We start from the raw sequence: 26,723 nt of genomic DNA, 5'->3' as shown, positions 1-26,723 counted from the left end.
TATAGCCTTCACTTTTTTTTTCTATAATATTTTCTACACAGTTTTTCATAATTTTACAATAAAATTAAATCATCTGAATATGCTTTTTTGTGTTTAACTTTTTTTTCATCCTCATTTGCATTTAATTTATTTTTTTTTGGTAAGACTGGAATATATTTTGCATTATACCTTTATAAGCAGAAGTTAAATATCTAATTTGATTTTCATTATTTGTTTCGATCAATCAAAACCAAGCAAAAATAAAGAATTGGAATGTTCTTCTTGTGCATCTTTGCACTCCTTGACTTAATTTCTTTAGTTACTTTTATCAGAATTCAAGTACATGCCATATTATGGTCAGGTTTTATATTAATGGAAAACATATATACCACATGGAATGAACTATAAAAGACAAAAGTCTTCCTTTGACTCCTGAGCAGATCATGTGTCAAAAAAAGAACCAAAAAAATCCCAACCATTCATCACCAATTTGGCCCCTTCTATTTCAGGTCAAAGAACCATAAAAAGCAAAAACACAGCCTGTATTACCTAGTTTAATATTTAAGCCCTTCTTTATAGCTACATAATGATGAGATATACTCAGTCTTACAAATTGTGTAAAGCACTGCACAGGCTACACCCAAACACAGTTAACCTAGGGTGCAATAAAAATTCTGTAGAAAGGGCAACTTTCTGTCATTCCAAAGTATTGCAGCCAAATCTCACAATAATGGTGTTGGCTCTAACCCTCTGTCCTTCCACTGGTGTTATAATTTACAAAGCCTGTTTCCCTCGATTAGCTCACGTAATAAAAAATCATCATGTCAGCTTACTGTGCAAGGTAAGTGTGTGAGCTCTTACACTCAGAGCCTTTCACTCTTGTGTCTCTGACACTATTACAGAAGGAATTTATTATTTCTTATTCTTTCTATAGTAAACATACATCATTGGATTAGAATCTGCTGTGACCTATATCCTCCAGTACTTCAGTCTCAGTCATTCACTGCTTCCCACAATGTTGCATAAACTGTTAGAAGAAACTCCTGCAAAATATGTATTTCTCTTAATTTAGATGTTAAATTGAGCACAAACTTTCTTTATACACTTCTGATATCTGAAGGGGACCTACAGGAAAGCCAGAGAGGGTCTCTTTGTCAAGAACTGTAGTGATAAGACAAGGAGTAGTGGGTACAAATTGAAAGAGGGGAAATTTAGTTAGATGTTAGGAAGAAATTCTTTATGTGAGGGTTGTGAGACACTGGAACAGGTTGCCCAGGGAGGTCATGGATGCCCCAACCCTGGCAATATTCAAAGCCAGGTTGGATAAGGCCTTGAGCAATCTGGTCTAGTGGGAGATGTCCCTGCCCATGGGATTAAATGATCTTTAAGGTCCATTCCAACCCCCTAACCTTCCATGATTCTAATTCTCTAACTGAGAAAATTGTTTTTCAACAAAGGAAAAAATCTGAAAAGTTATTTGGGTTTTTGAGCTATCTTTAAGCTCAATATTAAGAAGACTGCAGCTCTGGTGGGACTTTTTAATCTTTTTAAAGCAAAATCAGACAAAAATATGCCCACAGTTAACTAGTTTTTATTTGGGTAATGCACTTTCATAGCAAGGTTCAAGGGCAGATTTTCAAATATGAAGTATAAACAGTCCTTGTTGAAATGGACATTTGTTTAAATGATTTTTAGCCTTCTTAGGATTGGATTGATGATCTTTCAGCTAAGGCAGTGAAGAATCAGTAAAAAGTATGGAGTGAAATTTTCTGAAATACTATCATTTTACCAGCATATATTTGAGGAAAATAATTTCCTCATATTTGTACTGATGAAATAAGGAATCACATAGACATCAATAACAGTCCTCTTCAGATAGAAGAATCAATATAGAAACTATTTCCTCAAGGCAACTTAGAAAAAGGGTCAAATTATAAGGGCAAGTAAGCTCATGAATGTCCATTAGTTTACTGACCCTAAAAACTCAAACAACTTATTCCGGATCCACATACCCTTGAACACTCAGAGGTTCATTCAACTATAATTACATTTTTCAGAAATTATATCATGTAGCAGGGAACAAAGAACATACAGAAATGTGCATCAGTGCAAATTGTCTTATAGAGTTGCATAAAGGATATTTAATAGGAAAAAGATCGTGGTGCTCTTAGGAAAGCTTAAAGCTTCTGATTTGAGAAATCACAGCCTGCTTTTTCACAGGAACTGACAGGCAAGATAGAGAACTGTCTTGACATCATATCCCTTTTACAGAACAGGCTTAATAGAACCAGTTTGCCAGCAGCTCTACTCTCCTATATCTTTTGTGTCCCTAACAAATGGCGATTCCCACTTTTCAAAACTATATTTTAAGATAGCTGAAATTTAAATGATATCAAAGACACTTTTTCAGACACAAAAGGCTTAGTCACATGACATCCACCAGCCCTTAAAGAGGGTTCCCAATGAATGGAGCACATTCTTAATCCATTAAATCCCATATTAAGAGTAGCACAGATCTTTGATAACCTACAGGCTTATTCACAGTGTATGCAGTCCACAGTGGCATCCGGATGTCGTAGCTGTATCCACTCACATATGGATGATGGGAAAGGAGGCAGTAGACCTTTTCCTTCTGAAGAACTTTGGGTCTCCCATATGGCAAATGAGATGAGTTTACCTTCTTTACTAAAATTTAAATAATAATTATTGATTTATTCTTCTATAACAATTTGGATGGTGCAGGGGGTTAGGAGAGCAGACAGAAATTTTTAATTAAAACTTTAGCAAGTACAAATAGATCCAAGAGTAAACCTGATCCTGTGGTTCTTTAGGCTTATATGTAGAATAAAAAAATGTAGAAAACAGTTTTCATATTATGTTTAATGTACAAAAGTCAATATAATATATCAGGTTTGCAAATTTGTGTTTCTTTGAAATTTCATACCAGTGCAAATATTTTGAATTTATCTTGACAGTGGAGTGAAATTTACATCTCATTTGACTAGGAGGCATTACAATGTTTCCCAAAGTTTCCAGAAACCCCATTAAAAAAAGCAGAAAGAAGTATCTATGGGAATTTTTGATCAGAGAAAGATAAAGTTATGGATACAGGGATATGGATATGGATATTGATAATACAGGGATATGGATAATAGTGTCAGAACAAGAGTTATGTCACATAGCCTGACAGTGCTCAGATTTTCTTCAAGACCATTGAAATATGTATGTTTTTTTCCCAAAATTTTAATGGGGTTCAGATTCTATTCCTATATATACATGTTGCTACAACAGAATTTTTTTTAAGAAATGCAAAGGAAAAGTAAAAAAAAAAAAAAGCTTCTGACCTGATTTTCCTACTTCACTTTCAATTTTATTAACACTGCAAAAATTCCCACTGAAAACAGTGACATAAAATATAAATCAGGTGTAGATTTAGAAATACTTCTGCCCTTTTTATTTTTTGTTACTTACTTTCTTCTGTGGTAAGATTTAACCTCTGGTTTAGCTCTTCTTGTGGCTTATCTGAAGTCTGTAAAAAATAAGAGAATCATTCAAAATGAATCCATTGTTTAGAAAGAAACAACGAAAGCAGAACACACTTGACAAAGATGATTAAAAGATGCCAGAAACCCCTATTTACTTGTGTGCAGTTGCATCCCAGGTCATCTGCAGCAGTCAGATTGGAAACTGGACATGAAGAGGGAGATGAGACTTCCTTTGGATGTAAAGGATTGTAAAAAGGTTTTTTTAGGAGGTGATTCAAGCTGCCATGTGTTCCATTGTTTTCTGCTGGTACTATATGCAGCAAATCTGTTGAAACATTTGAAATTTGTAAACATACTTTAAGACTAAAACAGGATTTTAAAAAGTTATAGTTATTCTCTTTCCAAGTATGTTAATTTCCTAGTCATTTTTAAAGGCAGAAGAAATAGTTTATGACATTATTTAAACTATTACAGTAACTACTCCCACCAACTTGCAGTTTTCTAAATCTGAAGGTTCTTTGCTATCTTCCACTGCATCAAGATTTAGTAACTATGGATTTGAGCACTGTAGGTACAGTTTTATATGTTGTCATAACACTCACAAGATTAGACAGTTTAATGCAAAGTATAAATGCTATTGCAAGAGCATCACATTGTGAAACCTAGTAACCTGTTGCATTTTTGTGTGATGCTTTAATCCATATTTTCTGAGGCACATGCTTCAATTGCACACTGCTGGGACTGCAATGGTCCATCCTAAGTTATAAGCAAGAGCAGTCACTCTCTACAAGATTCTTATCCACAAGTCCACAGACGTCAGTTTGACAGCAAACCCACGTGGCAGGTGTGGTTCCCTCTGATTCTATAGTGGAATTCTTCTACAATCAGAAAAATCCTTCAAAGCAGAGCAACTTCTGGAAGTCAATTTCTTGGCAATGTAAAGAAGGCCTGAGAGCATAGCTTCAGTGATTTGGTTTTGAATTAATTCACTCAATTTTTAGCTACGCTTCTTTTAGCTCTTTCAACACTGGTATCTGAAAATGCTAGAACTTTTTCATCTACAGTACTGGATTGTTTCTACTCACCACACATAAGGTTGTAAACCTCAATGTTTTCAAAAGCATCCACTTCTGTTTTCTCTTTAAAGCTTGGGCCATATGCTAAGAATATAGCCTAGATTGTAATGGTACAAAAAATGGGTTATCCAAAGTCAAACCAATTCAGTTGCACTTTATGAAATCTGAGACAATGGAACAAAAATAGTCTTTTCACAGTCACAGAAGTGAAAAATACAGGATTGTTCTGATATGGAAGGCAAATTTCTGCCATTGCACATAATTTGAAGAAAAATGGAAAGCAAAAATTCATTTGTAAGGATATTTTAAACTATATAATGAATCTTATTTGGTTTTGGGGTGTTCTCTTAGTACCTGTTGCACTCTGACATCTTTGGGTCACTTAAGAGTCTATGGCCATGGTTAAAGCAAGGACCAGGGAACTGCAGAGGCCATTCCAAGCTGAGCAGAGACCTGCATCTGAACCACCAATGGCACAATGCAGGGCTGGGCAGCCCTTCTGGAGCCTGCAAGCCTTGTTGCAGAACACTGATAGTATGTACAGTCTCACAGGAGTTTCTATTGCTTTATGAGCTTCCTGAGCTGCTTGCCAGGAGATACAGGAAACGTGACTAACAGGACAATGATCTGTTCTAAAATAATATTATGTGTCCATAACAGAAAAGAAATTTTCAATTTATTATAGAAAGATGACATTTTGCTCCTTTCTTAAAAAAAAAAAAAAAAAAGAAAACAAAAGGCGTCAGTTGTGGCACTTGTGTAAGGTTATCTATTATTAAGGTTTCCATGGTAACCAGAATTTACCTCTTCTTTCCTTACAAACATTCAGCATAATTCTGATCACTGACATTTGGTTTTAACGTTGTTGTAAAGATCTGGAAGGATCCAATTCTTAGGCACAGAATATGTGACTTAAAGTGGCATGATCGACCTTTGTTAAAGGTTCATCAAAGAAAGTACATAAAAACCAAAAGCTCAAGACATCAATATATTTTCACTGTAACCACAAGTGAAAGTGAAATGAAACTGCAACACAGGCTATACTAACATACAGCATAGCTAATCACGTTTTTGTTCTGGTGATATGATTAACTCCTGTAAGTTCATACAATATACAGGCTTTCAGACACCCAGGTGAACTCCCAGAACCTGTGGAGATTTTTCAGTCATTGCCTCAGGGGAAGAATGAAAGAACAAAAGAATTCAGTGTCCTGTAGCTAAACATAGCAGGCTTGGTTTACTGTAGTCTACCTGTCTCCAAGCAAGTCAGGTAAGCCCAGCCTGTTTTTCCACATCGATGAAAGGCAATACAAATATTTCGACCTGGTATGTGTTAACAGTTTACATGTCTTGTGGCCAGAAAAGAAAAAGCACACTGCAAAAACTATCACTGTTCTGTATTCTGGTGATTTACCCAGCACATCATGATTTTGAATATAAGAAAGGGCAAGAATAGAATAGAATAGAATAGAATAGAATAGAATAGAATAGAATAGAATAGAATAGAATAGAATAGAATAGAATAGAATAGAATAGAATAGAATAGAATAGAATAGAATAGAATAGAATAGAATAGAATAGAATAGAATAGAATAGAATAGAAGTCACCTTACCTCCATACTTTTAAATTCATTGTTATAGCCATGGTTACCTCCATCACAAGATGTGAAACCTTTTTCCCTAAGGAGAAACCATTACAGAGCATAAATAAAAATGGCACAAATAGAAGCACTTAATAACAGTCATGGTGGCTCACAGACTAGATTATTCCTTGAGAACTGACTCTGCCATCATATTGCAGTACTTATGATTCATCACAGTGTTCATTTCTATGAAGACCTCTTTCTCCTTTAACAGAAATTTCTATGGAGAGTAATAAATTATCCTAGCTATGCTAGTGCACAGTGAAAAATATTGTCAGAGCAAATTGAAAAAATGTCTATTTTTGAACCAAAGCCTTTACTTAGCTACAGGTTGTAGAACAAGTGTAATCTGTTGGAAGAATTCCTAGTTAAATTCTTTGGCATTTTAACAGAAAACTTGCAATGGGAGAACTCTGCTGTTGGCCTCTGTGGAATAATATAAATAAGACTGCAAGGGATTTTGCCTTACAAGACAGTGCAATTCTGAAAGGTGAAGAGACACGTAGATAATGTGGGGATGGGTTATAGAATTAACAACACAACAGAATACTCGGACATAGTGACTAACAATTATTTTTATCTACCCATTGCTAAGACACATGGAAAAATAAAGAGATAGTCTTTACCCCATACCAATTCAATACACAGTTGTCAAGTGCAGGTATCCTGTTTTCAGAGGCCCAAGAACATTTGAACACAGTTTAAAATAGGGTGATTATAAGATCTTTTTCAGTGCACATGTCTTTTTGTATGTCCTGTACAATTATTTGCTTACACCAAAACAACCATGTTTCCTTTTTACTATGGCTTTAAGTGTAACAAACATGGCAATGTAACAAGTCTAAAGCAAAACAGGAAATGAAGCATCTGTGAAGGAAATTAAAGGGATGAGTGTGGGATGAAAAAAATAGCATAACAATCACACAAATTTTGTTACCTTGCAGCCAGCCACTGTCGATCCACCAAAAGATGAACTTTGTCAATACGAATGTTGTTAGCATAGTGGAACCGCTTGGGCAGGTCAGGGGTCAGGTAGGGCTTGAAGTGCTGAGGGGATCTTCTGCACTGTTCAAGAAGAAAGAGTCCAGTCACGGGTTTTGCTCAGTTTCAAAGAACTGCCCATCATTCAGAATTGTCAGGAATATCTTAGCGATAGGAACACAAGCACAAATCCCATTATTCACAGACAGCTTCTCAGATGACCTGGAGATGTCACTTTTGGCCCCAGAAGCAATGCAAGGAAAAGCAACACTTTTTTGGAACTCTTTGAAAGTCAACTACATACAGTTTGTATATCAAGTCCACAAATACTGTGGTGAAAGTACATCTAAGTCTTAAAGACACTCAGGAGAGTTGTTTAGTCTACATCTCTGTACTAATGCCATTGGCATCTAGTTGGTAAGATTACACTTCACAAGAGAAAGTTCCCTGACCATTTATTTCTGCCACCTTCTGTCACTTTACCATGCAATAAATAACAAAGCAAGCCAAGTACACACAATAGAGCACAGTCTAGGGTTTTAGCTGCAAGCCTGAACATGTAAATGTCCATTGCTCACCTGCTAGCTAAAGGTCTTAGCTTTTATACCCACATTTAATGTGTTCTTATAACTGCTGCATTAGCAGGCGTGCCATGGAAGAGCTTGGAATTATGAGCCTAATGATAAACATATGACATACTGCAAAGTCTTAACTAAATATGGCCATTAGAAACCATTCCAGCTGGCTGCAAGCATCATGGCAAAGTTTCAGACGTGTTTTGCTTCTGATCAGGAATCCAGCACTGGGATAACCCAGAATATTTAAAATGTAAAGGGAAGAGCTGGTAGGAAGCTGGGTAGGCCACAGAAGTAGACCTGTTTTACCACACAGGCTGTGCAAGCTATGCTTGGAGTCTGACATCCCTTCTAAATACTAGAATTGTATGCTCTGCACGGGATACAGACTTTAACAAGTGGCATGCGAGTAACTGTGCTTCAGTAGTCACCAAAGAACAGAGGAATCCAGGAACGTGAAAAATAAGGATTCAATGTGTTTGCCAGCCCATAAGAAGAGGTCTAATTAAAAGGAAAAATAGAGGAAATCAGCATATGACTTATATCTATTCACTGGCAATTAATACACAACACACAACTCCCTTCTCTGCAAAAACCCCTCATTCTAATAACTTGACAGGGACAAAATACACCAACCATTTATGAAGAGAAAAGGAAAAAGGACACGTCCTGATACCAGGCTATTTCCACAAGACACAAGATGTCACATCTCTGTAACTATTAGCAGTAGCAGTTTCAGCTGAGGTTGAGAACATGTAAATTGTGATATTGCCCTCATACCAATGCTCTGTGATGTGCCAGACTCCACATCATACAGCAAGGTAGGGGATGTACCACTAAGAAAGCTCCTTCAGCTGTTTCCAGCCACTGATCCCACTCCCACATGTTCAACAGGCTATGGGGAGACCTCTGGTGGTGATTTATTGGAAACATAGCCATTTGGGAGCCCTGGAGTTTTACAAACTGAGAGTATTTCTCCTAAATGTACCACAACACCTGTCTACTGCTTAGCCCAGGACAGGCCACAGAAAACAAACTGGCAGTGAAGAAAAGAAGGGAAAGTTCTTACAGCACACTGTAAGAACAGAGAGAGCAAGCAGTCTAAGTATTTCACTCACTTTAAATTGTAAAAGGAAAGAAATACAAAAAGACAACTGTCCTACAAGTTTTTTGGTTTGTCCAGCACATTCATCCTACATGTATTTATGTATATCTTGAACACACACACACACAGAAAAAAAAAAAAAAAGGTATAAGGAAAGAACCATGTACTGTCACATCACCTTTCAGTAAAAGAAATAGGTTTGGTCTTCCTTTGGTTTGCACTCTGTTCTGCATTTCTTTCTTTGTATCCTTTAGAACTCAGCTGTCAAAATGTACCCAAAATGTACCCGGGGAGACACAGGCAAGCTCGGACCTGCCCTCAAGTGCTACATCCATTCAGCATGGCTCAGTTCCAAGCAGAACTACCAGTAAGGGGCCCTCTCATGGTGCAGCATATTTAAAAGTACTGCAACTATTTCAGTGATATGTCAAGAGATCCTAAGAGAGTCATATTGCCTGATGCCAAAGGCCCATCCTGCCTAGTACTTTGTTTCAAATCAGACCTCCAAAATTTCCAGAATCAGAAACTTAAGAGAAAGTGTGTAAGAACAAGCCAAGTATTGAACGAAGTTACTTTTCTTACCTGCTTAGTTTCGTCTAGTCTTCAGGGACTTTTTAAGTCAGATGTTCCTTGTGGATCAGGTCTAAAAGCCCTCACAGGGCTGTCCTGCATTAATGTGTCTAAAATCCCCCCCTCCTACTTATATTTCCAGCCTTTACAACCCTTTGTGGCTATGTGCTCTACAATGTCACTATCTATTGTGTGGAAAAATTACTTTAGCCTAGACTGAGTGCAACACTTGTGTTCCAGTGCTAACAGATGCCACTGTCTAAAGCACCTCTGTGCTGTATTCTCTTCTATCATGAAGATATACCCTAGTTTCTGCCCCTGAAGTCAGCCACTTCTCTTTCAAAGTGAAGCACAGAAAAATTTTCTCTGAACAGAGATCCCCTATGGCAAACCTTTGTGCATCATCTTTGAACAATGCATGCAACTGCCTCCCCTGGTGCACTGGAGTCAGTACACTATTTAAACTGGCACCATAGTCTCAGGTTTTTACAAACTGTGGTTTTTCTTCAGATTCCTATTAAGAGTAGCTATGAGTAAAAGTTATGAGAATATTTACTCACTGTGAGGTTTTTAACGATTCCTTCTGAGTCAACTGTTAAAAAGGAAAGATGAATTAATACACATTTGAACGACTGAAGGACAAAGCCTCATGAGAAAAACTTAAAACATGCGTTTTGCCAATAAAGTTGATTTTCTTTATTAGCTTGTGAAGACTGTGGCAACTATAGCCTTCCACAGGTAAGAATGTTATGTTTCCAATGGCAACTGCCAGTAGGTGTGCCTGTGGAAGTATCTAGAACACCAGAACTTTGGGTACCTCAGGACAGACTGTAGGAAACTGCCACGGTGATGACTGCCTACACCTAAAGCTAACAGATCATCAGACTCGAGGTTTTTTTCTCTTATCTAATCCCTGTTTGAAGTATAACCTTTTCACATTGAACAGGAGCTGGAGCACCTGTCTTGTATTTTGCTTCCAGCAACAGTCACAGAGGAAATTTCAGTCTATCTTGGTGTTTTCACCTTGTACATTTTGGAAGAGTGATTTAACCATTTGACATTAACTTTCTAAAAAGCAAATCTGAGCACTTCATGAAAGAAAAATTCCTATAGAAAATCTAAGACTATTAGAGGAAATGAGTCAACCATTTTATTGAGACTGAGACACAGAAAAACCATGAGTATTTTATCCTCAGCTCACTACTCTGCTTTTGTTTGACTTAAATCAATGAAAGTCTGCTTTATGTCATATAAATATCGTGCCTTTAAATATAAGTACAATTATAAAACATTAATAAAAAGTAGAATGGGATCCCAGCTCTTATTTGCGACCTGCAATAACCATGTCTTTAACAATACTTTACAAATTCTTTGAAGTCAATACATAGAGCATTTCCATGATTTTATCTCCATTCTTTTCCATGATACAGACGGTTCTGGGAATTTTTTTTTCCCCAGTCTGGTAGCATGGTATCTATTTCAAGTCAGATTTAGTTCACATGGTTTCAATTTTCTGTTCTTTTGAGATACTAGCTGAAAGGCTTAACCAAGGCTCAGATGCCACTGTGCTAAGGTTCAGATTCTGTAACTTTGTAAACATAGAAATATTCATTGCTTCAAACACACTGACTGTCATTGTTGCACAAGAAATCTGGTAAGAGCAATGCACTTAGGAAAGACCTGAATTCCAGTTAAAAAAAAGAAATTATTACCTTTACTTCATTTTTCCATGTGAAGAAAGTACAAATTAGAGTCTGCAACAATCTTTTCTAACCTTCAATTCCATCTAAAGCTATTCTTGGAAAAAAATACCCCAAAAAACATCCATGGATGTTGAAACCAAGTTAAGAGAAACAGAAAGGTGCTCACACTGCTGATTACGACTGATTATCCATTTCGTTGTTTGTTTGTTTGTTTGTTTCCCGCTATATTGATTGTTCAATCCCAGGACTGGTCCATACTTACATTTAAAATAGTCTTCTGGAACATTCTGTGCTCGAATGCGAGCTGCAGGCCCACCATACATGTAGAAATCCACCTTTTTGAAGTAATCAGTCATATATTCTAACTGCTTGCAGTAGGTCTGCTCCATCCCTAAAGGGCAACATAGAAGCAGTTCTTTTTCATACAATAAGGAAGATAATGTGGTTTATAAAATGGATTAACACTACTAAATTCACACATTTCACAGAGGAATCAAACAGTGACTTGGTAAAATTAAATTGAAAAAAGAAGTATATACATTACCATGATCAGCTAAAACAATGAGGTTTACACACTTGTGCAGGCTTCTTTGTTTAAGTCCATCCATGAGCATCCCCAGAGCTTGATCTGCTGCCTGTAAGGCTTTGATTACCTGTGAGATAAACCAGTTACATCTAAGGTCCTTAAAGGTTGAACTTTTTGCCTTCATGCAAGTAAAAATGTAGTACTTCTGGGTTACAAATTAGCAAACATTGAAATACAGTGTAGGAATAAATAAAAGACAGCTCTGAGGATTTGCCAGGCTTCTAAATATTGCATATTAATGTAATTAAAGTTCAATCTAAATATAAATATTAAATTTTTTTCTAATAGTAGGATCTGAAATTATTTTCTGCCAGTCTGTTTGGTTATGGTTCTTTTGATTCACACACAATGTGGGAATCATAACAATGGGCTCAACCACAAGCAAAAGTTCTTAATAAAAAGTCATGAAATGGTTATGGCAATTTTTCATCTACTGTCTTTTTCAGGCTTATAAATTGGTTAAGTTCATTGTGCAACACCATTTTTAGTGCAATTAAGTAGAAGAAAAATATAGAAACTACTTACACCAGCACTAACTGGTCCAAACGAATGTCCAGAAGAATCTGGTTGTTCAATATATAAAGTATATATATCAGGCCTTGAGTCAGAAATAAAAAAGAATGGAACATTGTGAGAATTTAGAGGCAGCATCTAAAAAGAACATTTTGATTAAAAAAAAAAAAAAAAAAAAAGCAATCTTAAATGACATTTTAAAAGGAATGATAAATAACCTCTGTAAACCTTGATAACAGTCCATACATATAATCATTCAACTTCCTCTGAGTTTTGTAATTAATCAACACAGGCTTTTTGAAGTTACAATTTCAGAAACAATATCTTTAACAATATATGTTAAAGACATAGGTAATCAGAAATCACTCTGGAAAAATTCAAGATCTCAGACACCAGGGCAAACAATCCGTTTCGAGATGTAAATGAAACTATCATCTGAAAGATCTTTTCCTGACTAAACAGTGAGACTCTAGAGAGAATCTTCTAACTGCAAATATATTAGGATTTTGTTAGCAAATCGTCATATAAAATATTTAATTTCTTTACACATCACAAAGTTAACACCTCGATCAGCACTGACATTTACTTTTCATCCTGAATTATTTACTGCAATTACTGGCATGTATTTAACCTTTCTTGTGCAATAACCTTCATATAAAATCTTTCATCCGTACACTTAGACTAGAAACTGAATGTTCAGTGTTTCCTACAGGCCACGCACCAAGAAAAAAGACACAACAATCAAATAAAACTCATAAAACAGTACATCCTGTTCAGATATGTGTTCACTTTTTAATCTTTTGTACCCACAGTCTTATCATAGCTATGATAAGATACAGAACAGGCTTAAGTTCAGCAAATAACCATTTGAAATGGGGAGGAAGATTCCATATTTCACAAATACCCACAGAAATTTCAATTGGTAGGCATTAAAATCTTTCTAAGCTATAGTCTCACAAAGCAGGTACATACTACAAAGTGTTACCTCTCAGGTTGGGCATTATCAAGCCATTTCAGTATTCCTGAAATTCTCTCTTCATATGGAATCGAACTGAAAAGAAAAAAAATAATAAAAAAGATATGATATTAACAAGACTTTCTGACTAGCACTTCTATTTCCTAGATACAGAGAAAGTGTCCATACTCTAGTCATATATTAAAGTCTGGAGCTAAGAATGATGCATTTTAACAAGGTATTGCAATTAATTTGATTACTCTCATTTTTAATTGAATGTAAGTCACTTTAAGTGACGAATTAGACAGACTCTGATTTTGCAAACACAAACTTGTGTTGGTGGGACTACTCATTGATTTATAAATACATGCAAAAAAATTCTGGAAATAAACCTGAAATACAAGGTAGAATAATTTTTATTCTTTCCAGCATATATAAGCTTTAGATTTTCATATTTTAAAAGTAAGTAATTATCCCATCAAAGTCTTTGTGAGATCATGCTTTGTTTCCTATGAAAGAATTCACCTATTAAATAGCTCTGCTTTCCCTCAAAGTCATGCATGAGCTGTATGTTAGTCACTTACAGTACTCAGGTGTTTTCTGAGTACCAAGCCTACACATCACTGCAAAGTCTGTTCTCTATAAAGATAGATAAAGATAGATTTGGTTCTCTGCTTGCTTTAGATTATCTTTCTAAATGTGAAGAATCATGGGAAGTACATGGGAATGCAATCATTACAATTATCAAAATCTAGAAATAATTTACTAATATTACATATATTTACACATATATTTATTTATATTTATATTTTTATTAATATGTTTACTAATTTGCCTTATATAGCAAAACAAACAAACTGCAAGAAACACAAACAGAAAAAAAAGCACAACAAAAATATTGCCACAAAAAACTGTGAAGGCAATTGGTACTTCACATGTGTAACCTTTGAATGAACTAGAAAAATCCACACAAGAACTATGATTCAACAGCTGTTTGCACATTATCAAACATGCAAGCAAGACCAGAGGAAATCTAGAGCCCCTCTTCCTTCAGTACCTTCCCTATCCAGTGGTCTCTCTTCAATGATTTGTCTCCCATAGCCTCTTGCCATGGCTGCCTAGTCTGTGTTTGTTGTCTTAGGGCATAGGTTATCTGGAAGCTTACTCTCAAGTGCAAGTATTTTTTAAGTGCTATATAATATCTGCTGATTTTATGCTTGGAAGTATGGCAATCATTGGTGCAGCTTAGCAGTGGCTACTAATCATCTCCAGGATGCTCTCCTTGTGTTTTGCAGTTGGCTAAGACTTCCAAACTGTCTAGGAGAGCAGAATATACAGCACCCTTTGATTTTTCTCATTGTGAATCCCCTGAATGGTTTTGAAAATTTCAAATATTTTTGATTATTCCATGATACAACCAGGACAATGTGACATGGCACTTATCTGTCAGTCTTGTTTAAAAATCTTGTATTTCATTTCCTTCAACGGTCAAATAGCAGTTTGGATTTTTGGAGTAACCTGAAGGAATTTAGGACAAGCCCTACCAAATCTTACCCGTTGTATATGGTGTACAAGGTGGGGTATTTTCCTCCAATTGGAACATCAGAGCCTGGCCAAAAGAAAGTGCCTGCTTTCAAATTTTGGTCCATTGCTGTCAGCCAGACCTTTGGGCAAAGACACAAACAAATGATTTTTTGTCACCACTGGAGGTTTTCAGATCACAAAAGTAGAAATATGTGCTGCAAGCATGCATTTTTCCTTCTCCTTTCACACATCACAAATCTGATCTGAAGTTTTGTTTCCTACACGCACATTCCAAAGAAAAATTAGTAGCATGAAAATCATGATGTCATTTCTTGGATATTCTCAGCATAGGAAAAAAATACAGGTATTTCCATAAATGGCAATGGGCAGTGATCCTTTTTTCCTGTGGCAAACCCCAGGATCATGAAGATGGAAGAAGCTGCCTTAAGGATATTCAGACTTGACGTTAGGAAACATTTTATTATACATACAGTGTCAAACACTGGAACAAGCTTCCTAAAAAGGTTGTTGCTGCCCTGTGCCTGTCAGTGTTTATGAGGCATTTGGAAAACACCTTTAAAAATGTGATCTAACATTTGGCCAGCCCTGAGTTGGTCAGGCAGCTGGACTAGATGATAACTGTAAGTCCCTTCCACATGAAATATTCTATTCTATTAGTTTCATTTTATTTTGTATCTATTTCTATTTCAGATATAGATTCTAATTATATGATTTTATTATAAGAGAGCATATTTCTATTAATCCTAAAAAGTGCAGCTCTGGTTGTGTTAAAAACCTGATGGAATCCTTCAGGAAAAAAACATCACCAAAATCTGGGTATTTCAGTATATTATAAACATTACTACACAGACACACAGACACACATATATAAATGTATGTTAAGTAAGTATACTACATATTTGGGGCATATATTTGGGGTTTTCTCAGCACCATTACTAGAGTTTGATATTTCTAGGAGATTAATAATATTAATCATAACCATAGGTACAATTCAGGTTTTTTATGAAGCATGCTATATATTATATACAATTGACTTTTTTTTCAGAAATTAAGCTATTTGCCACTTCTTTCCTTGCTTTTAAATGCCTGGACATTTGCAAGTAGATATGTGTAAACACCTGTAATTTGGAAACCAATTTCATTTTGTAGCAAGTTATCAAAAGACAAGAAAAAAAATACCCCAAAATAAAACCCTACTGAAAATTTACTGTGGCTCCCTGTGGCAAGAAATACATTCCAGTACTAGATGAAATATTTCAGTCTTTTTTTTTTTTTTTTACTAACTGCCACATTAAGTGAACATTTTAAGTCTCAGGATTAACTGTTTAAGAGTTTTTTACTTTCATAACAAGCGAACTATTTTGTAGGCAGCCTATAATACAAAGCCAACGGGTTATCTAGTACTTTCTGCAAATATATTGGACAGTTTTTAATTTTATTCCCTTTTTGCTTTCTTTTATGATATGACACAAACCACTCTGGACATAAATACCTACTGGTTGCCCTTTCCACCATGCAGGTTTGAATTTTTCCTCCCCTGAAAGTGAGAAATGCTTATTCAAGTGTACATCATACATGTTGTTATCAATGATACCATGAGATTCTGGATACAAGCCCTGTAAAATGAGAATAAACAAAATAAAATGCTTAGTCCTGAAATCAAATGTACCCTAAACTATGTTTCAATGCAGACTGATACATTCTTAAAGAACTGTTTTATCTTAGAACGCTCTCCTAATTCACGCAGATCATCTTCTTGCCAATGAATTCAGTGTGCCCATCAAATTCCCTGTTCCATATTTCCTTCCCAGCCCAATTAAAACATTGTGTGCTATAGATTTAGTGCCCTGTATGTCATGTGGCTGTATGTCAGCTGCCAAACCCACCCTAACAAACGCTATCATCAAAAGGCTGTGTCCTCACCCATGCTCACCCATGCCCAATTAAACTGACAAGGATCAGGAATACCTGGCTCACAGGCCAGGGACAGGCAGCACAACATGTATAGCCACAAAGGTCGTGCCTGTATGCACCATCTCAGCATCTCTAGCTCTCTCCTATATCTATAGTGTGAGCTCCCATGTCCCAGAAAAAGACAGGCACACCACAAAATCTTTTCTGTGTTATCCAGATAATGAAAAGGAAAAACAAAAATTCTCACTTACTGTGACAATAGTGTAGTGGTTTGGGAAGGTTTTTGTGGGGTAAACAGCTCTCATGTATTTTGAATGTGTGCCACATGTTTCTGCAACAGACCAGGGTATTAATAAACATTTTCTCTTTCTTTTTTTTAATTGAAAACTAACAATTTTAAAAACAAACAAAAATCGCCACAATAAGTTGCTGAGGTTTTAGATGGAGAAATGTGACTTCAAAACAAGATCCATACAATTCTGATGTCTCCTTGTGAGCTAAGCCTACTGTCCCACTGCAGTCAGTGGACCTGGATGCCCAATTCAGCTGCCTAAAGCATAGAGGTCTGAGGTCCTTTGAGAAATCTTTAATGATCCTGTCTGGTCTTCAGATGCTCCTCCTCCATCCTGTCTGCCAATCCAAGTAAATTTCTCAGATGCTTCTGAGATCCAAAATGGCCTAGTTATACATGTTTATGCAATGAGACTGAAGCCTGAGGTCAGACCAAACAAGATATTCTGCAGAGCTGATTGGTGACAAGCAGGGCAGGACTCAGTTGCTTAAGCACTGGAGCCAGGTGCCATTTGAGAAACCCTGATGTCCAAGACATCTGCATGAAAGTTGACAGTTTTGATGCAAATCACTTTGAGATCTGTGTTCTCCTGACACAACTGCTGAAGACCATGGCACTCTGAAGTATATCAAACCCACAGATTTTAGGGTAACTATTTGTCCTGTGGCATCCTCTGTCTGTTGATTGAGCTGACTTGTCCTCTAGGCTCTTGCACTGTGCCGTGCAAACTATATTAAACATAAAGGCACTCACTTCAATGAGCATATAGTCATCTCACATGCACACATCTCCAGGAATATGTCTAAATGCCTAAGGTGATCTGCCCTGGAGTGAATCCCAACCCAAGTGTCCTACCTGTATCTCCAAACATTGCATTAGTTTTCATCAATCAAAGATACTCAGCACACAATCATGTGTAATGTCTAATTCGACTGTAAAATTCAACTTTTTTACCCACAAAACAAATATATGAAGACTGGAAGATTCCTTAAAGATGTTTTTACATCTAACTCGCATGGACAAAGTTCTATATTAAGCTGCAACCAGATGATTATTTCATTCATGCTCAAACATACTTTATTAATTGATGTAGAGCATTTCAAAGAACAGAAGCTGATTTTAACTAAACAACTGAAACAACGAAAGTGTGAAATTTTTCAGCAGAACTGTTCCAATGTGATACAGAAAAAGAAAAAAAAAGCTTAAAGAGTGTTTGAAGAATGGCTGAATAATTGAACAACTGAATAATTGAAAGACATGAGGAAATCAGCAAAATTTTCTATGGATTCCTCTTGCACAATAAAGGATCTATATTCATAGTCTACATATTCTATAAGCTTGATTACCTGTACTGAAAGCTCTAGGTTAAAGGAGTTAATGGAGAGGAAAGATTTTATGCTATAAATAATATTACATTTTTTCTTCTTGCAAAGAAAGAAATTTCCCTTTCCTGTAGATTTCTGAGAAATATAAGCATGAATGTGCATAAACAATTGCTCAAACTGACCACAAATATGAGCAATGCTGAATTTGTTCAGGTCTTGTTTCAAAGGCTTTCTTGGAAACATAGACGTAGAATGGTATTCGTTGCTTTTGCCAGTTTGGCATTTCCTTTTCACCTTGTTTCGAAAGACTGGAACTGATTCCAGCATTCATGCATGACTCCTTCCCTGATTCAAGTTCCTTCCAGTCAGAATGACATCAGAGACTAAAGAATTAGCCCGAGAAGTCAGGTTTGCACCTTAGCTCAAGCTCAGGTTTCCAGATACTCTCATTATCCACAAACAAGATTGTTAACTATTCAGTAAAATACAGTACTTCATAAAATAAATGTGAAATTTTCAAATGAGCACAATAGAAATGTAATGTAATATACTCAGAACTAATACAAATACTGTCAATTTAGCCTAATGCTGCTGAGAAAAAAATACTAAATATGGAGACATTTTGTCCAGGTACACAGTGTCTGCAGATCTGAGTTCTAAAATATTCAGGAATTTTAACCAAGTGTGCACTAATGGTCTCATTTTTTTACAGCACTTTAAAGCACAAGCTAAAGATCTTCAACTTATTCTTCCTCACAATATTCAGAAATACTGGAAAATGGTTACTTGAGCAATAATATCAACTTACCAACATCTTAGATGTATCTGACTTGTAAAAAAAGAAAACTTTCCAAATAACTCAATGTATTATACTTTAATGTTCAACTCCTTATCAGCTATTTATTTCTTAAGTCAGTACTGAGAATGCAGGAAATCCTTATCTGGAACTTTTTCTCAGTTTTAAACTGTTTTAATGTATAGTTCAAATTGTGTATTTAATAAAAAGCTGCTGACCCATTTTAGAGGCCTCATTAAAAAAAAAAAGTCATGTTTGCTGTGCAAATACAAGAAGTAATGCAGAACATATAACAGTGAAAATATACAACTGATTAGAGAGACCTGATTTGTGATTTTTGATTGCTGAGCAACACATATGCATGACAGTAGCAAAAGGGTGCAGAGAGGTTGCATGCAGACTTTTAAAGGAAACAGTCAAAGCACTCTTGGTAACTTACTGAATTTTTCAATATTTGGCAGCAAAGAACTCCAAGTTTCCAAATATTCTGCTCTAAACCCATCCATTGAAAAAAGGATAACTGGTGGGAGAGTAAATCTACAAGAAAATACAAGTTTATCATCATAAAAAAATTGGGAAAGTTGGTGACTTATTAAGATTTCTAACAATATAAATTCAGCTTTCATAAGTAGGATCTAGAACATTTATGTGTGTCCCAGAATTAATAACACAGTGTGAGATAAAGAAATAGTTCAATAGTGAGAGCAAATGTACAATCCTTCTGGTAAGAAACACTGGAGGAATAAAATACAAGTAATCCTTTCAGTCGTAATATTAAAAAAAAAAAAAAAAAGTTACATATTAACATCAGGCAGTAATCACTATCCCAATTTGTTTCTTATTAACAATGATCTTTCCAAAACACAGAAGCACACTAGCATCAATAGTTTGTATAAAAACAGTCCACATAAAACAGCTTACTGATTTGAATCTGAAATTAAATGGCTCTTTATATTGCAATGCTGTTTATAGCACCTAAAGAAGCCCCCCTCCACTACTTTCCAAGCTTTAGCCTATGAAACCCTATTAACTCAGCAAGTTGTTAACCTAAAAAGTGAACTTTTATATCTATGTTGGGAGGTGCATGCAGGAACCCACAAAGAAAGTCACAATGCTAATGGTCTTACTGTTATAATAAACTACACTGGCAGTAAAATAAAATGAAATAATGGATAACACCACACATAACTGAACCAGAAATTAATTCATCTTTCTTCAAGGACAATTTTTAAATGGTGTTTCTGCCTAGCCTCTACCTATGATTCTGAAATAGTGCACAAATAGCAATTTTTTCAGCATTTGTAAATATACAGCTACTTCATATCTTTCTTTTAAATACATCTTTCTTTCTGCAAATAATTGGAGCAAAAAAACCCTCTGTTGCCTAAAGAATTGCAATCAGAGATTCTAACTGTTATTACAGACTGCGTAAGGTGACTTATCTGAATGGTCAAAGATACAGTATGGTAACATAAAATGGACTATGAACAATTTGTGATAAATGAACCTCGAGATAACTCTAACAATTTTTCCAGGTACTTGCAATCTGAATTTCAATCTGAATTTTAACTCCTGTACCCTGCTCTAAACTGTAAATGATCAATGAATGTGCAACAAGATGACAAAGGTTTTAAAAAGAACAAACATTCCTAGCCACAAACCATTTCTACAGAATATTCCTCAGGGCAGGGACTTTACTCTCTGTAAATATGAAAATCTGTTTCAGAACACCAGAGTATTTCTGACCATTACAAAGATTTTATTTGCTAAGAAGACAAATTCCTTTATCCTACCCCACTGGACACTGGGGGGTTTCAACTGGCACACAGGGTTCTTCTACCCAAGATGTTTCACCTAAAAGGAAAAAAAATATAAACTGAGTTAGCACTGAACTCTCCCTACTAGCAAAAAAACCAGCTACTTGGATGATCTTTTTAAAGCTCTTCCTGTAACATTTTCTGCTTCAACAGAAATGGAGGGCTAAAGACACCTTTACTTTAGAAACAATTTGGTGCGACCTATTAGGCCCTCAAACCTTGAAAGGACTCGTGCTCACAAATGTAAGGTAAAAACAAAGCACATATACTACACAGAATAGCAAACAAACAAAATTAAGAAGAAAACACTAAGAAAGCTTAGCCCTTTATTGGGATTTAAATTAAAAATATTCAAACTGTATCCTGTCCACACTGGGCTACTTATTCCTTTTTTTCTTTTCTGGGTACCACTGACACACTTGGAGACAAGCCCAGGGATCCCTTTAGCACTTCTTTCTGTATGTTGTTGTTTAACATCTTTTAGCTTTGATTTGAGTTTAGGTAACAAATATAATTTTGCAGGAGTTGCCCTCCACAACATAAAGGAAATTCTGATAATAGATACCATGTCACCAGCACACTCCTCAAGTGTCATTCCTGAAACTGAATTATACTTGTGCTATTCTTTATGTGTTTAGCTGGAGCCAGTATGAAACAATTAGCCATGAACAAAGATATTAAAAAATAAATAAAACATTAAAAATCCTATCTAAAACCAGATTTGTAATAAAAAGGATGGGAAATTTTAAATAAGGGATGACTACTTCAACGTATACTTCAAATTGTCTCTGTCTATTTTGGGGGGGAAAAATGTACACTTCTGCAATATCCAAATCATTGTCTTTCTCATGAATGACACAATTCACAGTGTTTTGCAGAAATAGTCTTTTTCACAGTCAAAAATACCAAAAGCTTCACCTCAACACATACTAATTTTTAAAAATGTCAGTCAGACTCTGGTACTGAGAAACAAATTCACCTACTTTTATATTTTCAATGTTTGCCCATCTATTTCATGGAATATTTTATAGATAAAACTTTTTGACTTTTGATTTACCTTTGCAAGAGCTGTAGTAATTTACACAGCAGTCTTTTTTCTGCAAGCAGTCATCAGAACAAGAACAGTGACTTCCAGGTATTCTCATCTCACCACAACGGAAATTAGTGCATTTCCAAGATCGGGCTGAAAATTCAAAGAAAAAATTATGATTCAGTTCACAGAACCTCATGTGAACTTCTTTGCATGGAAATCCTCCAAACAGGTAAAGAAAAAAAAAAAAAAAAAGATATTTATATGTTCTGTTTGAGTTGCTTTAGAAGTTTACTGTGGAAAGAAAACTCAAGATTTCATTTAACACAAAAAGCCCATTTCTTTGGCCATTGAACGGTAATACAGAGTCATAAATAACTTATTTTACAAAAGTGTCCCCAAAGTCATCTCCCTCAATGCCTTCCATCTTTCCAAAACGATCTAGGAAAAAAAAAAAAAAAAACAAAACCAACAACAACAACAAAAAAAACCACTCCATATTTTTATATTTCTTTTACAGAGGAGAAAGAGAAGCAAACTGATCTTTTTCACACTCTTGCACATGAGTTCCAGTAGTGCAAAAAAAAAAAAGAGAAGTAAGGGCTGAAGTGGGCATAAAAAGCAATAAGGACGATGAAATCTCTGAGCAGCTACTGGCAAAGCAGAGACAGTAACTGGAGAGGAGCCTGGCCTCAGTGCAGAACCAGGCTACTCCCCTGGAAGCCAAGTGGACTCTTCCAGTCCCAGGCACCCACCAAGATCTGCATGAGGCTGGAGAGCACCACTGACTGGGAAACACACCCTTATTTTTAAATGTGCAAGAGGTGCCAGCACTACAGGGTTGCTTCAAGAGCCTTGCTTAAAGATAACCCATTATTTCTGCTCATACTCATCTTCAGCTTTATATGAAATATGCATGGCAAATGCTTTGGTTATCCATAAGGGACAAAAATGCAGGGATCTGATTTGAGAAAGATGCAGGAAGATTTTGTGTCCTGCCAGGCCACCAAGTTACAGCTCTCTAGCCACCTGAATACAGAGGCAGCTTGACTGTGCCACATCCACCTGAACAGGAAGAATAACTTTACTGTGAGGGTGAGGGAGCAGTGGAAAGGTTGCCCAGAGAGGTTGTGGCATCTTCTTTCCTGGAGACATTCAAGAGCCATCTGGACACAAGCCCCAGCAGTGTGCTCTAGAATCTTGCCTGAGCAGGGAGGTTGGACTACATGACCACCTGTGGTCCATTCCAGCCTTTACTGTTCTGTGACTTTGTGATTTTTGTCACGTTTCCCTCCCTAGGAAATGTGACATGACTTCTCTGTATCTGCATAAACATGAGAATTACCCATTTTCTATTACAGTCATGTGAAGGAACAAATCCAAACTAAAATGGACACCAGTGAGCAGTGCCTGGAGGGGAACTTACTTGGCTCCACACAGGTGTCCTGATAGTCCCAGCAGCAGTCCTGACGCTCCTTGCAGCCGCTGTCGCACTGGCAGCCGGGCACACCTTTCCTGTGTGGCTCATTGCACTTGTGTCTGCAGCTGACTGTAGGGAGAAGGCAGCGAGGCTGAGTGCTCACATAACCCTGTCCCAGACAGGTCACTTAAACAGACCATGGATATGGGCTGCAGGGAGAGATGTGCTGAATAATTTCCCAAATCTGATTCCCTAGCCATTTTCCAATATGGTCACTAGCACATGGACCACCAACACGGTGGAAGCAAGGCTGTAGGGATCCCTCTGGAGCTGAAGGTCTGACAGCTTTGGGGACCATGCTGGACCACAGCCTGGAGCAGGGCTGTTTCTGCAACAGGTCTCTGCAGGACCACTGGCACACGAGGCAATGCCAGGATGTCCCACACTGCCAGCATGAGGAAGGGGAGACTGTCATCTCCCCTGCTCATTTCTCAGACTAGAATAAAAGAGGAAGAGTGATTCCCACTTTGGATGTCCTGTAATATACCTGCATGGGATGGGAGCTCCCCAGGGGCAGCTGGGCAGGGATCAGCAATCAGAACCCATCCCACCACTCCAGCCTGGAGCAGGGCAGCTGAGGCAGCTCCAGGGCAGCCCCACACCAGGCACTGGGCACTTCCCTGACAGCAGGGGCAGGTCAAGGCCAGGCTGTTGTCCTGTGGCTGGGGCTGGCTCAGCAGGATTCATGGCCGGGCAGGGCAAGGCTGTGGGGAGCTGGAGGCCATCCCTGCTGAGTCAGTGCTGGGACAGCGGCAGGATGGGGACAGCCCAGGGGAATACCCTTTCCTTCAGACATTCAAAAGCCCTCTGGACACAATCCACAAAGCTTGTTGGTGTGCTCAGAACTCTGGCAATATCTCTGCTGCCTTATAATTACAATGTCACTTAAAGATCTGTAGGTTTGGCTGTTTTTGTTAAAACAAAGAAAAGGGTCCAAATGAGGGTCCTGGCATTGGAAATTGGCTGTGCTATTCCTCAGCACAGCTCTGACACCTTCGAACAGGGTGAAGGGACAGCTCTGGGTCTCCTGATGACACTTGAAAACAACCTCAGATCTCCAAAGGTCACTCACAGTTCCACACCAGCCTCCACATGGATAAGCCTTGTATCCACATTCACTGCCCTCCAGAAATACTGTTTGAACCCTGCTGAGCTCCTGCATTTCCAGCTTTCTTCTCCAGTCACACAGTTAAACAGGAATAGGTATAACTATCTACTTAGGTTTGATAGGGCAATTCTATTGTAATTACCACAAGTTCATGCTTTTGCAGGATGCACTGCCTACAAACTCGGGCTTTAGTATCCACTTTGTAGAGCCTATGCAGAGCTAAAAATATTTTCAAATTATCAAAACCCAAGTATGGTTCCACTTCATCTTCTTTGCCAGGGCTCATGCTATTGAAAGTCTTCAGAAGGGTCTAAGACTTGATGAGCTACCAGGTAAACAAGTACAATATGTATTGATTAGCTATGAGGAAGAGACTGTGCTTCCCTGAACTCCTTCAGTGTGGGATTACTATTGTTTTGATGCTAAAGGCAGTATTTTATTTAATTCACAGTGTGTCACATTTGTTTGTTCTCACCTAGATTGACCCCCTGACATCAAACATTATTTTGTCTTTCTAACTGAAAAATACCATTGCACCAAATCAAGCCACTACCCCCTTTTTACTGTAGCTTTATAGAAACTCAGGTTTTCAAAGAATATTCATAATCAGTTTTAGCATCAGCTACCTGAACTATGCCAAATATACCCAAAGCACGAGCCCTGAAGATGATCTAATGATTTTTTTTTTCCACAAAATATTGTTCAAGTAATTGCAATAATTATATGTAATAACACATATCTCAAATTTTCTGGAAGTGTTAATGTCATAAAACATGCTGTGAACTAGGTTTCACACTTTTGAAAAGATTCAGCAGGGCATTTGGTGGTTTAGGATAGGTTTTTCAAGTACAGATTGTGAGTGTTCACTTTTTATACAATCGAAACCGAAAAATGCAAGAACTTTATTTTCACAGGTGGTGACTTTTCAGAGATCATTTACATTACACTATAAAAGGGCCTTTGCTGAAAGCCTTTACCAGATCCAGATTGTTGGCAATTATGCTGAAAGTATCCTAAACATACCTTGCTCCTGGTTTCCTGGTTTCTCCTGGAGTCCTAGTCCTAAACCTAGTCCCAGGGACACAACCACTAAAGCACACAGCAGAACCTGTCACATAAACACAGGGAAACCAATGTTTACAACGGTGATAAATTGTTATATTTATTAGAAATTAATTCTATTATTAATATTTCTATGAATGCATGATTTCTTAGGAACTAATCATTTCTCTGAAGTTCTTCATCAAAATATTGAGCCTGAAGATATGAGAGGCACAATAATTATAACCTTAGAAGCTGAGGTCCTAATGCTGCACTTTTAACCTATGGCCAGTTGTAATGTTGTAACTGGGGAAATCTTTGCTGGGGAAAAGATAGTAGGAAGTAATCGGTGTATTTATCTGTTTTGCACATGCTTTATCTGTACAAATAAAGGTAATTACTTTTATTTATCTTCTGTATTTACCTGATATGATCATAAGGATTTCTTAAGAGATTTAGCTGGATTGAAACTGGCACGTGGCTGCAAGTATTAAATTTTCAGCCACGTGCCAGTTTCTGGCACCCTGTTAGTAAGGTTAGAGGAAATTGAGAGACTAACAGCCCAAGGAAGCTCTGTAACAGACAGCAGCATAACTTTTGGGAGACTGAGACAGAGCTGAGGAAGCCTCTATCAGCTCAACAGACACCAAAGACAAATGGCAACTCATACCAGCTGAAAAGTGCAGTGAAAAGTGAGAACCCTCTCAGAGTGATGTATGCACTTTCCTCTTCGCTAAGATAATCATGGGAAAGGAAATGCATATCACAGAAAAAATCACCATGAACCAGCCCAGTTTATGCCCCACTTTGGCCTCAGAGCTTTCTTTTGTCTTTTGTTATTTACAGGAATAAGCTGACTGATTCCTGGAAATACTAAGGTTGAAAATAGAGTAGAATGAAAGAGGGATGCTCTCAAGCTCAGTGTTATTGTAATGGAGCCTCTTATCTGAAACTACAGCAATTTTAAGGAACTGAGAACTGCACGTGCATCCCCTGATCTTTAGTGCTGCCTATCCTGCCTTGCAGGTGACTGGGCAGAAGTGTGGCAGCAGGGAGGGCTGTTCTCAGGTGTGGGAATACAACTGATTTATTTCTCAGGCAACACCAAACACTAGCAACGTCATAGTTACTTCCTTCACACTTTCTCCTTCTCACCTTTATTTTCTTCCTGCTACTTAGTCACAGGTTTCTGTACAGATGTACC

General features: G+C 37.1%; 1 protein-coding gene across 1 annotated transcript in view; it reads right to left on the bottom strand.

Annotated features, from left to right (window-relative positions):
• ENPP3 (ectonucleotide pyrophosphatase/phosphodiesterase 3) overlaps nt 1-26,723 on the bottom strand; it is a 36,324-nt gene that overhangs the window by 7,243 nt on the left and 2,358 nt on the right. Inside the window, exons 2-20 of the mRNA XM_063390025.1 lie at nt 25,502-25,586; nt 23,317-23,439; nt 21,918-22,043; nt 20,837-20,897; nt 19,483-19,580; nt 16,882-16,961; nt 16,213-16,332; nt 14,726-14,835; nt 13,202-13,267; nt 12,229-12,301; nt 11,662-11,770; nt 11,380-11,508; nt 9,975-10,006; nt 7,121-7,248; nt 6,154-6,220; nt 4,550-4,637; nt 3,620-3,789; nt 3,451-3,508; nt 2,510-2,664 (exon numbers count right to left, since the gene is read on the bottom strand). Coding sequence (XP_063246095.1) covers nt 2,510-2,664; nt 3,451-3,508; nt 3,620-3,789; nt 4,550-4,637; nt 6,154-6,220; nt 7,121-7,248; nt 9,975-10,006; nt 11,380-11,508; nt 11,662-11,770; nt 12,229-12,301; nt 13,202-13,267; nt 14,726-14,835; nt 16,213-16,332; nt 16,882-16,961; nt 19,483-19,580; nt 20,837-20,897; nt 21,918-22,043; nt 23,317-23,439; nt 25,502-25,586 — 1,878 coding nt within the window. The remainder of the gene's footprint in view (nt 1-2,509; nt 2,665-3,450; nt 3,509-3,619; nt 3,790-4,549; nt 4,638-6,153; nt 6,221-7,120; nt 7,249-9,974; nt 10,007-11,379; nt 11,509-11,661; nt 11,771-12,228; nt 12,302-13,201; nt 13,268-14,725; nt 14,836-16,212; nt 16,333-16,881; nt 16,962-19,482; nt 19,581-20,836; nt 20,898-21,917; nt 22,044-23,316; nt 23,440-25,501; nt 25,587-26,723) is intronic.

This window comes from Prinia subflava, chromosome 2 (genome assembly GCF_021018805.1).
Source record: "Prinia subflava isolate CZ2003 ecotype Zambia chromosome 2, Cam_Psub_1.2, whole genome shotgun sequence".
Lineage (NCBI taxonomy): Eukaryota > Metazoa > Chordata > Aves > Passeriformes > Cisticolidae > Prinia > Prinia subflava.
This window is presented reverse-complemented; position numbering and strand designations above follow the sequence as displayed.